The 16,711-nt window shown below is 39.0% G+C and overlaps 1 protein-coding gene across 8 annotated transcripts in view; it reads left to right on the top strand.

Annotated features, from left to right (window-relative positions):
* The first annotated feature begins 1,785 nt into the window (after positions 1-1,785).
* The window catches only part of mybpc1 (myosin binding protein C1), a 101,111-nt gene continuing 86,185 nt past the window's right edge, over positions 1,786-16,711 (top strand). For all 8 annotated transcript variants that reach the window (XM_062983057.1, XM_008110557.3, XM_008110556.3 and 5 more), the window contains exon 1: positions 1,786-1,916. In XM_062983057.1, coding sequence (XP_062839127.1) covers positions 1,892-1,916 — 25 coding nt within the window. In that variant the 5' untranslated portion in view covers positions 1,786-1,891. The remainder of the gene's footprint in view (positions 1,917-16,711) is intronic.

Here is a 16,711-nt window from a genome sequence, read left to right as displayed (position 1 = left end):
TTTTCCTTTTAACCCTGAAAGAGGTGTGAAGTTTATTGGCAGGAGTACATGAAGAGATGCATTAGAATTCATGGTAGATTAATTATAGCATTTCAGATCAAAATATTTGTTTTTATTTATCATCAAGTTGCTTCAATGTATAACGTCCCTATGAATGAGAGGCCTGGGGGAGGGGGCATCATCAACTGCCCTACTAAGATCTTTGATTCCTTGACTGTGGCCCTTGTCATACTTTCCTAAATCAGCGTCCTAAGGCCCTTGCATGCCATCTTCAGGATGGAGCCCCATGCCAGACATCACACGATGTTGCGTGACTTCTGGCGGAGGCTCTGACCCCAACTGGGTTGGAAATGTCATTGGACGCTTCCCCCAGAACATGGGGTCTCTCCACGAGGGCTATGTTTTTGCTATGTGATGGAGAAAGTGTTGCCCCACTTCCCCTCTCTTTTGTCACAGAGGCTAAGCTCACCTAGCCTTTCTGAAGAGGCCCTCAGAATTATATTTTCCAATGCATTGCACCATCTCATTATGTGTCCAAAGCATGTAAGCCTCTTTCTAGTGAGAGTTCAGATTTAATTTGTTCTAGGAAGCTTTATTTGTCTTTCTGGTGGATCAATATTCTCAAGAATCATTTTTCAAAAAAATTATTTTCTTCTTGTCAGTAAGTTCTTGTCAACTTATTTCACTTGTTGTCAGCCAGTCATGGAAATAAGAATTACTATGGGCTGGATGATTCTGACTTTTGGATTTGATGATGTATCTATATTAGAGGATCTTATCTAGCCAAGGCATAGAAAATCCTTAAGTGATTCATTGTCTTCATTTTATAGTTATATTAATCCTTCAGGGGTGAAACTGGCAGAGGATCCATGAGAGACAGCGACAGTTGAACTTTGTTAGTATCAGAAGGAAGGAATGGTAAAGAATTCCTGAAACGCTTTAATGCTTTAACCTTGAATACCCTATAATGAGAAATACCAAATACTTAAGCCTATGCATAATTTGTCCTGTAGACAATAAAGCAATTGCTTCAGTGAAAATGACCACTAGTTTTCTTTTCTAAACACAACTATCTATAATTAAAATGCCATAGAACAATTATTTTCTTGGATCTGTTAGCTAGATACAAGGCATTTTGGATGCCATGCACCTGCTTTGCTTTCTCCTGTAAGAATGAATGGCACTCCTATATTTTTAGAGACCTCACATAAATGCTGTTTCAGAATATATCATTTCAGCTTTATCTATGAGAAACATTAACATCTGTGCCTAAATTCCCATTGGCTTCAGTTGGAGGGGAAAATAAATATTAAGCAATATTGCATAAGTGAGGTCTCCATAGCCTCATAATCCTGTAAGGATGAACACTCCAAATTTCTTAAATTTAGGAAAGTGTTACAATATTTTGATAGCATTATCCAACAAACGTAAGTTCATTATCAGGTTGTCTGTTTAAGGTGTCTTCATGATGTGGAAATGGGGTAGGTGAGGGGTAGAGAAGTTTGTCCGTGTAATTTGGAGCAGACTTTGCATCTCTGATTGTCCAGCGGTTTGTTCTGTTCCCTTCTTTGTGTGCAAATGTGATGCTTCTCAATTTAGAAAGTTATAGCTGTTCTCCTCAGCTGCATGAAATGCTGTAGAGATTCTTTCCTAAAGCCAAGAGCGCAGTGGCTGCAAACAACAGATGTAAGCGGAGCTCCCATAACTGTCAGTTTTCAGAGGGTTTGAATTGAGAAGAGAGGAGGTGCTATTTTGATTGATATTTCGATGCTGTATATAAAGCAGAATTCCACACTCCCTCTGCTTGCCATATTGGTCTGCATGCTCTCATCAGGACTTGTGGCTACTTGTTGTACCTGTCACATATTGGGAATAAAGAAGGACTGAAACTATGCCAGAACCCACCAAAAAAGCTGGTAAGTGTATGTTCATTCTCTCTCTGTCTCTCTATCCATCTCATTCAAATGTGAAATGCTCATTTTGGAACAAGTAATTAGACACAAATCAGGGAAGTCAAACTTTGAACACAGTATCCTTGGTATATCAAATGGTCTGCTAGTTTATAAAGGCAATTATTCTATTAATTGAGAATTAAACCCATCTTTTGAAACACAAGCTGAATTACTTAGTGTGAGCATTAGAAACTTGGGAAGTTATAATTTAAGATTGCAAGCAAGGTTATTTATAAGTACCACTACTATTGTTCTAGCTTAAAGTTTTGAAAGTTCTTTTTATAACAGCTTGACACTGAATGTCAATGGATTAGGTTTTTTTCATGATTTATTCAACAAGTGCATGAAACTTCATTACTGTGAATGAATTTCAGTATGATAAACTGGTTTATAACTCATTGTCACTCTTTGCCTTGGATGTTTGATGCATATGATCCTCTCATCCTCTTTACTTTACTCGCTGTGGGTCAAATTCAGAGACTATTTTTGTGCCAAGACGGAGATGCTATCATTATTCTTGGCCTCCATCCAAATTTTTGAGAAGGACCGTTGTCCTTCTCCAATGAAGCTCACAAAAGGGTAACGTATTTAGAAACATTTAATCCAGTACACCACAGTGAGATTATCTAGATTTAAATCTTTCTGAACAGTCTGCTATTTAAAAACACTGAGAAGGAGCTTTGTCAGCCTTCACATACTTTCAGGAGCTCTACTTTTCTACGGCTATATCTTTCTGTTGCAAGTTTGCTTTTTAACATACCATAATGGGCCTTTTGTTATTAAAGAAAAAGTGTTGTGTTATCTAAGGATAGTGGATTTATTATGCAATAGGTTTTTGTGGATTACAATCCACTTTGTCAGATACATGGATGATAAGCGTAGAGGTCCAAGCACATATGTGCAATGCTCATTGTTGCACAACTGAATGCCTACACTGACGACTTATAAAAGTTTTGGCGATATCATAGGAACATCCTGACCATCAGCAAGGATTCATTGTGTCCTTTATATGCATGCACTATTTATTGTCTAATCCTGTGCATGTTGAGTCAGAAAATAATTTTGTTTAATTCAGTAGGAATTCATCCCAAATTTGTGAACATAGGATAGTGTTTTAATATTTTCCCACCCACTCCTTTTTCTTGCCATGTAGGTATTATTCCTTGTATCTTTAGATCGTACTCGTATTAGACTTCTTAGAAAGACTAAATGGAAGATGGACTTTCTATATCAATTTTAATACAGCACACCACACTTAGACCATAATATGTGAAAATACATACTGAAACAGTGAAATAAACATCTTTAGGCAATGTGAAAAAGCAGAGATATTCATGCTAGGCATCAATAAAATACACAAAATCTTTCTTAAGACAACAGAAAAAAATATAATTTCTCTTAATCAGAAAAGACATCTCAAAGCCAAGGGTGGAGAAGGAATATGCACAGGGAAAAGACTGATATTGGTGCATGTTGGTGTCACTGTCTTTAGATGTTATTATGAAGAGGTGGGATCTGCAGGAATGCAATAGTTGTGGTGCAATTATCATAAAATATTTCAGTTTGTGTACAACCTACAGCTTTCCTTTCATGGTTGTAATATTATCTGGATAGATAATTGCCTTGTATGAAGAGGACGTACTGTTCTTTGGTTTAGATTTTGGAGAACATTGTAATACTAACACAGAAGTTGATGTAGGCTTCAGATTTGTAGGATTGGCTTTGTCCCTCTCCCCAGAAGAACTCAAGATCCACTAGAGATATGCAGCTGGTGAAAAGATATACTGTACATTCAGAATTAAACACATTCTTATTTCAAAAATTGGGATTGTGTTACTAAATAGTCCTTCCATATATTGGTGGCTCCAGACGTTTTCATTTCAGCAATATAATGTGGGTTGTTGTTGTTGATGATGATATTTGTTTGGTTTTGCCTTTGCTAAATGATCTATTGCAAATCACCCAGAGATCCACCAATAGTCAATCTCCCTTCTGGCCACTCTTGTGCTAACAAGCTAACAACATTTTTCCTCCTTGATGTGTCCCAGTGCATTGGTTTTACTTTCATGCTTAGTATGACTCACTTCCATATTTGGGATGTGACAAGGATATATCTTCCGGGCATACTAGATGTAGCTCTGTGGGGTTTTCACCTTCTCTGTTAGCATGTGACATGGATGCCTTGAGTGTTTTTACATAGCGTGCTGTACTAACTCTAGGTCTTGTCCAAATCATGCTTTTGACATATCAGGTTTTTCTTAGCCTTTTCCTCTATCGTATGTGGTCCTATCATGTAGATAATATGGTCTCATCTGTCAGGAATGTTGCTTATAGGGTTGGATAAGAGCATTTATGGAAATTTCTTAGCCCTAAAATCTATCTATCCAACACTTTCCATGTTTTAGTATAGACTTTAAATATTTAAACATGCTAGGCCAGGGGAAACCTTTACCTTTTTAAGGCCTGTTTTAGTGATAGAGTTCAGCACCTTGGGTAACTCCTTTCAAGTTCTGATCTGTATGGATATTTTAATAATGTGTATCGCTCCTGTGATAAAAGATACAGTGCAAAATATCCTTGTTTTTTAATTTATATGCTTCAAGTGTTAAGACAAAGTATTAAAACAAAAAGCAGTGCAGTACATACCAGAAAATCAATTTGTAGTTCCTGGTACTACAAAGAAAACACACATTAATAGTATTGTTTCAATAATTTCTACTTGTGTTCACAACTAGGGCATCTCAAAATTGTCAGCCACAAATCTGCCAATGGATAATATTAATCTGGATTGCACCCCAAGCAAATTTTTCCAAAAAATCCAGGCAAAGCGACTTGATTCCTCATCCAAAATTAAGAAAAGTTACATTTTTTTAAAAAAAGAATTAATTTATTGAAAAAATAGATAAAAGGCATCTCATGCAAAGAATTAGCATCCAATACAAAGTCAGATTTTTAAGGAAATGGTTCTGCCATTGAAACTTTATCTTTAAGAAGAGAGGGCATAGTTTTCAGGGATCTGGGAGGCACGATTGTTATCTAGAAGAGGAAGAATTTTTGAGCTGAAGAGGTCAGGACTCAAACTTGATAGAGCTATTTTGTTTTTCTATTTTGTTTCTTTTACCAGAATCTCAAAGACTTGAAATGGGTGCTTTTACAGTGGGTGCTTGGTGTCTGTTTTGGCTCTTGGGTTTGGTTCTAGGACCCTGCATGGGTATTAAAATGGATGCCCAAGTATCATTATATCCAGATGGAATAGTAAAATGGTACTCCTTATATAAAATTGCAAAATCAAACAATTTTATATAAGTTCAGAAGCTCCAAATTGTTCAATGGGCAGCAGCCAGGCTACTCACCGGAGTGGAATATAGGGAGAGGACATCCCCCCCTGTTACATCAGCTTCACTGGCTGCCAGTTTGCTACTGAGCACAATTCAAAGAGGTGGCTTTAGCCTATAAAGCCCTAAACGGTTCTTGCCCAACTTACCTGTCCAAACGTATCCCTACGAACCAGTTAGAGCACTAAGATCTGCCAGGGAGGCCCTGCTCTCGGTCCCACCCCCTTTGCAAGCACAAGTGGTGAGAACAAGAGCCAGGACCTTCTCAGTGGTGGCCCCTTGGCTATGGAACTCCCTCGCCAATGATATCAGATTGGCCCCTCTCTCCTGGTCTTCAGAAGAAAGGTTAAGACTCGGTTTTGGAACCAAGCATTTGGGAAGTAGTGCAACATGGACTGACTTGAATGCAGTGACATGAAGGATGACCATGGGTTTAAGTCTACGTTTTAATAGTTTTAATAGTTTTATTGTATTTATATGTTTATCTGTTTTTAATTAATGTGGTGTATTTATATACTCTGCATTTGCAATGTGGCATTGAAGTGGCCAATCTGTAAACCGTTCTGAGTCCTTTCGAGGGTGAGATGAATAGAATATAAATATAGTAAATAAATACTTTTTAAAAAAATGGTTAATGGTGGGATCTGTGGGTCCAGAAATCGGTGAATACAGAAGCCAGCTGTATAAACAAAGAGTTAAGGCCACTTACTAATCCACTGCAAATTAATTCAAGATATACTAGGATACCCTATTTTCTCTTCTGCCTATGGGGCTTGCAACAAAACAATTATATGGCAATTATGCTGCCTTTAGAACAGAACTAAAACTTTTAATTATTTTTCCTTTAAATTGTTCATGTTGTTTGATGGACAGTTTGTACCCCGAGATACTGCAGTTCTCCTATCTAGCCATTATGTTTTTGTGTTCCTAGTAGAGGGAAGATGCTAAGGAGCTTTCTGTAAGATATATGGGTTTTAGCACTTCCTAGTAGGATCGAGCACCTTACAGGGGTTGGGTCCAAGGCAACTAGTGTTGACAGACTGGAGGGATCAGTTTTCTTGCTGGCATTGATTCTGTAATGCCGGAGGACAATAATGTATGAAACACTCTACCGAAAATAGCTGTACCAAATGTGCATATGAATATGAGAGCCTAATCCTTCACTAAAACTACAGCTAACCTTCCTTCTAAAGTATCCAATTTGTAATGCCAATGGTTGGCATATACATCATTTCTATTTGAGATAAGATTTAATTCAATACAAGACTTCTTTTATTAGAATCTATTCTAGATCTGCTATTTGGACAAAGAAATAATTTTACTGTCTGATTGACTTTTGACATGTTTAGATTTTCAGTAACTCAAAGACTGTTAAGATAGTGTATAAACAGAATGCTATCTTACATCAGCTTCAGACCTCCTTCCACCCTTACTGGTCCCCTCTTTTGTGAACTGAACTTTATATAGCAGAAACTTTCAATTCTTTATCCTAGTAGCTGTTTGGATATAAATGAACAAGTGCATGTGGCTGAAGGCAATGGAATCAGTTCAGAGTAAGCTAGAATGGGAAATAAATTGGTATCATCCATGCCATAGCATTTGCATTTTTTTCCTGTATGGTTGTGAAAACTGTAGAATTAAGAAACCTAATAAAAAGATAATCAACTTATTTGAAATGTGGTGCTGAAAGAGAGTTCTGCAGATATCATGTATTGTAGAGATAATGGGCATGTCAAAGAGAAAAATGAATAACCCTAAGAGTAAATCAAGCCTGAATTTCCTTAATAGACAAACTGACCAAACATAGACTATCATACTATGGACATACCCTAAACCAATGTAAATCATTAGAAAACTCAATAAGGTCTTATAAAGTTGAAAGCATCAGCAAAAAAAGGAAAGCCACATTAGAAGATAGATGCACTGACTTAATCAAGAAAGCCATGGCCCCAAGTTTGCAAACCCTGAGCAGATTTGTTAATAAAATGATGTCTTGAAGTTTCTCATTAATAAGGTGGCCATTGGCTGAAGTCAGTGTGATGGCAATTAACAGGAAAAGGGAGAGGGAGAAGAGAGAGAGAAGAAAGTGAAAATGATAAGAGCATAATGAAGACCCTTTGCATATGTCAGTTTCTTCTGCCTTCACTGCTTACAATGCCATGCCCAACCATAAGTATACATAAACATCTGAATAACATTTTAAGCACCATGTGAAGCAGACTGCACTCCATAACTGCTCAATTTATATACATGTAGTAGTCATGCAGCTTCCATGACTTTTGGCTTTACTATCTACTCTTTTGGAAGCAAATCCCTTACCATATGGTGTGGCAGCACTATGCATGGATAACATTTCATATGTATAGTATAAACCATGGGGCAGCTGGTAGATCTGCAGCCATGAGAGCAGCAAATTCATTCTCGATTTTACTACCACTTTTCCCACAGCTGTTCTGAGTTGAATGGGAACTTCAACTAGTATTGGACCCTTGCTCAACACTATTAATCTTAGAGCAGCTGGAAGAGGAGGAGCAAAATCCACTGGGTGGATTTGCTGTTCCCATAGCAATAGATCCATGTGGCCACAGTAGTGTAAATCGGTATTACACTGCTCCAAGGTAAGGTCCTACCTCTCATGCCAAATGAATAGACACATAAATAAATGCATGCGGAAAATGAAAGCTGTCCATGTGAATATAGAAGCAGTTGCACTGTATAACCATCACACATGCAAGGTCTTGATCTCACGCAACTTAGAAAACTATTTCTTCTCCGATCTTAGGGATTCTTTGGTTCTTAACAACTACCAGCCTATCTCTAATCTCCCCTTTCTAGTCAAGATTTTAGAGTGAGTGGTGGCTTCTCAGCTCCAGGTGTTCTTGGAAGAAGCGAATTTTCTAGATCCATTGCAGTCTGGTTTCAGGCATGGTCACAGTACAGAGATAGCTTTGGTCACCTTGGTGGATGGCTTCCACAGAGACTAGACAAGAGGAGTGTGTCCTTGTTGGTTCTCTTGCACATCTCAGCAGCTTTCAATACCATTGACTATGGTATCCTTCTGGGGCAGCTTTCTGGAATAGGTCTTGGGGGTGGCTTCGCTCCATCCTGGAGGGCTTCACCCAGTTGGTGAAGCTGGGAGATACCTGCTTGGACCCCTGGCATTTGACCTGTGAGGTCCCACAAGGTTCCATTCTTTCTCTTATGCTTTTTAACATCTACATGAAACCTCTGGGTGAGGTCATTCAGAGTTTTGGAGTTTCGTGCCATCTCTATACAGATGACATCCAAGTCTATTACTCTTTTCCACCTAACTCTAAGGAGGCCTCCTAGATCCTGGGCCAGTGCTTGGCTGCTGTGATGGACTGGATGAGGGCCAACAAGCTGAAGCTTAATACAGACAAGATAGAGGTCCTCCTGGTCAGTCGTCGGGCTGATCAGGCTTTAGGGTAGCTCCCTGTGCTCAATGGGGTTACACTCCCCCTGAGGACACAGGTCCGCAGCCTGGGGGTCCTGCTGGACTCAGTGCTACACCTGATGCTCAGGTGTCATTAGTAGCTGGGAGGGACTTTGCCCAGTTAAAACTTATGCACTAGCTGCGACTGTACCTCAAGAAGTCTGACTTGGTCATAGTGGTCCATGGCCTTGGTTACATCTAGATTGGACTACTGCAATGCACTCTACATGGGTCTGCCTTTGAAGATGGCCCGGAAATTGCAACTGGTGCAAAGGTCGGCAGCCAGGTTGTTAATGGGAGCTAGTTACAGGGAGTGTATAACGCCTTTACTGAAGCAGCTGCACTGGCTGTCAATAAATTTCCAGTCAAATTCAAAGTGCAGGCCCAATTCAAAGCCCTAAACGGATCGCGTCCTGCTTATCTTTGTGACCATATCTCTCCCTTTGAACCCGAGCGGGCTCTAAGATCAGCCGGGGAGGCCCTTCTCTCGCTCCCGCTTCCGTCACGATTGATGGGGACAAGGGAGAGGGCCTTCTTGGTAGTGGCCCCCCGGCTCTGGAAATTTCTCCCCAGGGAAATCAGATTATCCCTCATTTTGTCCACTTTCCACAAAGACTTGAAAACTTGGAAGTTTCAACGTGCCTTCAAATAACAGTTTTAGCTTGTAACCATCTCTGCCCATCCCTAATTTATTTATTGTTCCCATTTCCAACATTTTATTAGCAGTCCTGGTCTTATTGTCCTGCGATTTGTACAAGCCCTGCCCTTCCCTCGCAATACTCAATAGGCCCATTGTTTGGTTTTGTGATGTTTATTGATGTATTTTATGATGTTTTTATTTCGTTGGTTTTAATTGTTTTTAATTACATTGTTTTTATTACGTGTTTGAATTTTGTACCTTGCATTCCATGTTTATTCTGGGTTTGGTCTCTATATAAGCCACCCGAGTCTCTTTGGGGAGATGGAGGTAGGTTATAAGAATAAAGCTGTATTATTATTATTATTATTATTATTATTATTATTATTATTATTATTATAGCCCAGTGGGTTTCTGTGGTTGAATTAGAGTTTACCAAATACCTGAGATTATATGTCCATGTGCCAGTAGCGTATATAGGTGCTTGTGTGCATGGTACAAAATTGTGGTTCACACAGATGCACTTGGGAATTTGCGTGTTTATTAAGTTGTGCAATATAACTATTCAAAAAAATGTAATACAATAAAAATAATGCCATATGAAGATATGTGCATTGCACAGCCCCTAAGTATGACCTCAGCCTATAATATTAGCTCTTATGACCCTAAGAATGAATGAAAAAGCATTTCTGATTAGTAGATACCTTGTCTAGATTTCTTCATCTTTTAAGTCTTTGTGGGCAAAGATGACCTTTGAGGTATTAGAATGCAACTCCTAGCAGCCTTAGCTAACATTGCAAATGGGGTAATATGTTGAGAGCTGCACTGTTACCATTTGGAGGACCACTGTTAGCTGGTTCTATGTAAAGTCTTTTAACAGAAACTATCCATGAATTATTGTCCGTCTCTTTTAATGCAACTGGACAAATAGGCCACCCTCCTGACTTCCCTGTATCTCAATAAAATGAAAGATATAAAAACGAAAGGAAGTCTTGTTTGCCATAATGAACCCTCTGTGATGCTGTGCTGGAGATTTTTCAAGACCCTTCCATGGTACACAGTTATAGCATTATTATTTCACTGTAACTGCCATGGTATCATATAGGGCACTGGGATTTGTAGTTTGGAGATGCATTCAAGCTCCCACACTGAGAATTGAAAATATATCTCCCTGAATTACAAATCCTGGGATATCTTTGGAAGTTACCATAACAGATAAAGAACTATAACTGTGCAGCGTGAACAGAGTACTATTTATTTTAACTGTTGTTGCAGCTACTGCATGGTTACCCCACTCTTTCTCTTTCTGTGTATTAAATTGGCCTGACAATTTATGACAACCCTCTAAATTTCATAGTGTTTTCTCAAGCAAAGAATATTCAGAGATGGTTTGCCATTGCTTTCCTCTAAAATATAGCTAAGAGCAGCAGTTCTCACACTGTGCTCCGCAATGCAGGCTCTGTGTTCAAAAATTTATATATTCTAGGGGCTCTACAAGAAGCTTTTCCTTCAAAAAAGGGCACCGCCGCTGAAAAAGTTTGAGAACCCCTAGCTTAGAAGATCAGATATTCCTCGGTAGTCCTCATCTAACTAAAGTTGACATTGCCCCCATTGTACACTGCCATAAACAGAGGCTGAATAGCCACCTGCCAAGGGTGCTTTGATTGTGCTTTTGCCGCATTTCAGGGGGTTGAACTAAATGGCCCATGTGGTCTCTTCCAGCTCTATTATTCTATGATTCTGTATAATGCATTATATGCCAGTGTAGTTGGAACCCTTGCTTAGCTTCCAAGATCAGCTGGGATCTGTTGTCTTCAGGGTATTTAGACCTCAAAACAGCCCTTGCTTGAAGTTATAATCCAAGAAACCTTGTGAAAAATGGAAGGGGAGAAGGAGGGGCGAAAGAGATCATGGCTCTGGGAAAGATGGCATGGAGGTGCCACAAAAACAACAACAAAATGCTTGGCACTTCTCTGCTTTCCTTCCATACTCTCTACCAGGGAGACAAGAGTCATGACAGAATAAATGCAGCTGAAAGGGAATGGCAGACTTTTGACCAACTTCCCAAAGTTTTTGTGCAGCCTTATCCAGCTTCTCAATTTGTTCAGGTTGAAAGGAGCAGCCTGGCCACCTTGTATGTGGAATGGCTGCTGGATGATAGTAGGAAAGTAATAAGGCCAAGTTGACTTGATTCCTTTGTGGTCCTCTTTTCGTTCTCTCCCTTTAGGGGGAGTTGTTTGTCTTAAGTCTTAATGTAGAAAGAGGTTTAAAAACACAGAGAAATACCGTATATACTCGAGTATAAGCCAACCCGAGCATAAGCCGAGGCACCTAATTTTTCCACAAAAAAATGGGAAAACTTTGACTCCAGTATAAGCCGAGGATGGTAAATTTCAGAAATAAAAATAGATACCAATAAAATTACATTAACTGAGGCATCAGTAGGTTAAATGTTTTGAATATTTACATAAAGCTCAAATTTAAGATAAAGACTGTCCAACTCTGATCAAATCATTATTCTCATCTTCTTCAATGTAAATGTGCTTATGGATCCTTTTAATAATAATAGAGTAAAATAATACACGTAATAATAATAATAATAATAATAATAATAATAATAATAATAATAATAAATACAGGAAAATAATACAAGTAATAATAAACAGAGTAAAATAATAAACGCAATAATAATAATAATGAGATCAGAGTGAAATAATAAATGTATTAATAACTAATAATAATAGAGTAAAATAAATGTAATAGTAGCAACAATAATAGAGAAAAATAATAAATGTACCATATATTCTCGAGTATAAGCTGACCCAAATATAAGCCAACCAGGACCCTCACCCGAGTATAAGCCGAGGGGGGCTTTTTCAGTCTTAAAAAAAGGGCTGAAAAACTAGGCTTATACTCGAGTATATACAGTATATAGTGTGAAATGTCCCAGACAGTACCTACAGCTTTCTAGATTATAAATAACCCTGATTCTGTGTGGCCATTTCATATAAATTTCCTGCTTTAAAATGGAAACACAATCTAGGGCCTATGTTACATTCTACTAGTGATCGGTTCACATTGTAGATATTGTTGAAAGAGGACTTCAGTTCTGAAGGGACACATCCTCTGCTAACTTCAACGCTTATTTTCACGTCTGCCTCCCACACTTCCTCTCGTGATATCGGATTAAGTTTGACCTTCAACCTCCCACTCATAGCTTTTGGTTTCACCATCGTTCTTCTTCTAGTTGCACATATGAATCCCATGGTTATTTTTCATTGAATGTCATACTGCTTCCCTCCCCATGCGTGTATTCTCTCTCTCTCTTTCTCACACAGTTGCCTTTTTCATTAGGAAGAGTGAAGAAGGCTGCTTCAGGCAGCAGATTTGTAGTATCATTAAAGGACAGCAGATGTTTACTCATTTACTTTTTGATGATTGCATTTTTAAAGAAGAGGTGTGTGTTTATGGGGATTTCCTTCTCATACACAGGACAACTAGGCTGCTTATGGATGCATTGCAGCCTTGAATGTCTTTGGTGAGGAGTGCCATCTGGTGCTCTTCCTCGGACAACAAAATATCTTGGGCTTCCCCCAACTGCACACACTGCAGGATCATAAACTTTCCCAGTAGAAAGTTTGTTATTTTTTTAAAAAAAAGAAAAAGTAGCCCAGAACTCAGCTTTGAGTATACTGTGTTGCTGTCCAGATTATGATATGAAAAGTCATGATCAATTTTCTCTCCAAACTCAGACCAATATTTTTGGTACATTTTCTGCACAGACTCAGAACTTTCTATGTACATATTTGGGGAAATTTCTTTTGGGGGGGACATAAGTTAGATAATCCAATATTAATCAACATTTGTTCCTATACAAGTCTAGCTTCAATTTTTAGCTCTGACAAACTCTTCTAGCCAATCGTTATAGAGAAGTCTGCTGCTATCTAGAAGAAAGGTTAACTGTTGTGCAAACCATGTTGTGTGGATCTGTGTGACTCTATTCATCTGGTAAGACAATTGCATTATTGCCCACTTCTGTGCGTCCAAAGAAAAGTGAATCAACTGCAAATGTGTTGAGAAAGACAGTAACCCCACCTGCACCCCAATATCTTCCTCAAGTAGGAATTTTCTTATTTTTAGGCAGAAGTTTTCTTCTACAAGGCAGTATTCAGGATACAGTCAGCCTAGTTAGATGATAAACAGAATTGGGTTGCTGTGGGTTTTTTGGGCTGCATGGCCATGTTCCAGAAGCATTCTCTCCTGACATTTTGCCCACATTCATCAGGAGAGAATGCTTCTGGAACATGGCCATACAGCCCAAAAAATTCACAACTCAGTGATTCCGGCCATAAAAGCCTTTAACAATACAATAAACAGGATTATTCAGATATGAAAGGTATGAAAGAGGAGTGAAGGTTTTTTTATCTGTTGCAACTAAAACAACAAGAAGTCTTATGGCATCTTAAAGACTGGCATAAACTTTGTAGACTTCTAAAACCCTTAAGACAAACTAGCAACCTTTGTTGCTTTTCCCTCTAATACATAGGAGTTTTCCTTTCAGTACACTAGATGGCACTAAGTTTGTGCATGATAAAACACAAAAGCTAGTTTCTGATGCCTGAGAATGCAGCTGTTCTGTAAAGAAAGAACCAGCAAATTCTTTCTCTCCATAATCCCTAAATTTAGTGTTTTGTGTCTTTTCATAATTAGGGTTGGGGACTTAATAATGCAGTTGGCCCTTGTTGCCTTTTAAACGTTCCTATAATATAATATAATATAATATAATATAATATAATATAATATAATATAATATAATATAATATACAATATGCTGTACTGCTCAAACTCTGCTGTCTCAATACTTCCTTGCACTTTGGCCCAGTTTGTTTTTAGTTTAACCTTTGTTCTGCTTTTAAATGGTGGCCTCTTATTTACCTTATTACTATGTTATTGTCTACAAATATGTTTTATTTCATCTTAATAGTATTCATTGCTGATGCTGTTTTTATTCTGTTCTATTGTGATTATTTAGGATTGGCCCCATGTTAGCCGCCCCGAGTCCCTGCAGGGAGATGGAGGTGGGATATAAAAATAAAGTTGTTGTTATTATTATTATTATTATTATTATTATTATTATTATTATTATTATTATTATTGTATGACACAGCAAACAAGATAGATATGCTGGATTTCATATCACAAAATCACAAGTCCAACACTTCCCAAGTGTCTAGGACTGTGTGATGTATTTTCGGACGATGCGCGCAGATCCCAGTAGGGTGGCCTTTTGCAGTTGGCAGATCATAATTTTGTCAATATCTATTGTTTCCAAATGCTGGCTGAGATCTTTTGGAACGGCACCCAATGTGCCGATCACCACTGGGACCACCTGCACTGGTTTCTGCCAGAGTCTTTGAAGTTCAATCTTGAGGCCCTGATAGCAGCTGAGTTTTTCCTGTTGTTTTTCATCAATGCGACTGTCACCTGGGATGGCAACATCAATGATCCAAACCTTTTTCTTTTCCACAACTGTGATGTCTGGTGTGTTGTGTTCCAGAACTTTGTCAGTCTGGATTCGGAAGTCCCACAGTATCTTTGCGTGCTCATTTTCCAATACTTTTGCAGGTTTGTGATCCCACCAGTTCTTTGCTGCTGGGAGGTGGTACTTGAGGCATAAGTTACAATGAATCATTTGGGTCACATAGTTGTGCCTCTGTTTGTAGTCTGTCTGTCTGCGATTTTCTTACAGCAGCTGAGGATATGATCAATGGTTTCGTCGGTTTCCTTGCACAGTCTGAATTTTGGGTCATCAGCTGATTTTTCGATCTTGGCCTTAATTGCACTTGTTCTGATGGCTTGCTCCTGGGCTGCAAGGATCAGGCCTTCTGTCTCCTTCTTCAGGGTCCCATTCGTGAGCCAGAGCCAGGTCTTCTCCTTATCAGCTTTTCCTTCAGTTTTGTCAAGGCACTTTCCATGCAATGTTTTGTTGTGCCAGCTGTCAGCTCTAGTTTGTAGTGTGGTTTTCTTGTACTGGTTTTTTGTCTGCTGTGCTTTGAGGAATTTCTGATTTTTGATTTCAATCAAAGCAGGTTCTTCACTTTGCTTTACATATTTATTATTATTATTATTATTATTATTATTATTATTATTCCTACGGCAAACTAATCCTACATGACTGACTGGCATAACTAAAAGGTTCAAACATGATAGACTGGAGAAAAATTGGTATCAGCTCTTTTGACCGATTTTCATTAAAGAGAGCACAGGGAATAGGCTGGATTGGGGCACAGTCCGTGTGGGGAGGGAGAGCATCTCCTCTGATGCTAATACTTACCCCAGTGGGGCAATTCAACTCACTGAGTTTATGCTATGGATTGTATTATTTTCAAGCTCCAGCTGTATCTGCTTTTAGTGAAATGAAAGATATCACAAGATATGCTTACAGATCACCCATGTCACATGAAAGCTATGATGGTTCACATTATGAAAATATGCACCCACCATTTCCCTCGGTCTGTCTCTCTGTCGCTCACTCTCTCTCACACACAAAGAACCTCTTCACACTGGGCAAAATAGTCCAATCTTACCGCTCTTATTCACAACTTGGATGGGGACTGCCATAAGCCATCACATGATGTATGGCAGGTACTGCCCAGATTCTTCCCAAAGTGGAGAGGAAGTGCCGAAAGGCATATCCTCCACTACTATGGGAAAGAAAGTGTGTTTGGGTAGCTCTGGACTTTCCTTCCTTTTCCCCATATGATTATAATTCTAGTCTGAATTTTACTAGGTGTGATGTCTCATGGGCCTTGTAGTCCCGTTCCTAGTACTATTGTGGCAGACGAAGAGGAAAACATGGGATTTACACCGTTTCAGTCAGAAACGGAGCCCCTGCACCTGCAGGATGTTTGCCCTCAAGAAGTTAGCCAAACAAGCCTTAGGCAGAATTCTCCCCCGTTTTCTCGAAAGGACAATTATAATAAAGATAGAGGCGCTAGGGAGGCGAAGCGCGGAAGCGCCAGAATCGCAGCCAAACAATTAGCTGATTAGGTCTGCTTCCCTTGGGAAATTCTAAGGAGTCATGCATCTGGACAGAGATGAGTTTCACTTCTAGTTCTCCAGGGAAAGTGTTCTTCTGGCGGGAAACGAGACCCTATTTAGGTGTTTTGCCACGAAGGAAACCTTGCGGAGTCAATTCGTCAGCTTGAGGAGTGAGATCGTGTGTAGACTTCGTACTCCAGTTCCCTGTTTCCCGGATCAAGTTTCCAGCCTTGCCTTGTTCCACGGACTTCTATGGACTCAGTTCTTGTTTCATGTTTGCCTTGTTTCAAGT

This window comes from Anolis carolinensis, chromosome 5 (genome assembly GCF_035594765.1).
Source record: "Anolis carolinensis isolate JA03-04 chromosome 5, rAnoCar3.1.pri, whole genome shotgun sequence".
Taxonomy (NCBI): domain Eukaryota; kingdom Metazoa; phylum Chordata; class Lepidosauria; order Squamata; family Dactyloidae; genus Anolis; species Anolis carolinensis.
Note: the sequence above shows the minus strand (reverse complement) of the source record. Positions and strands in the feature narration are given on the sequence as shown.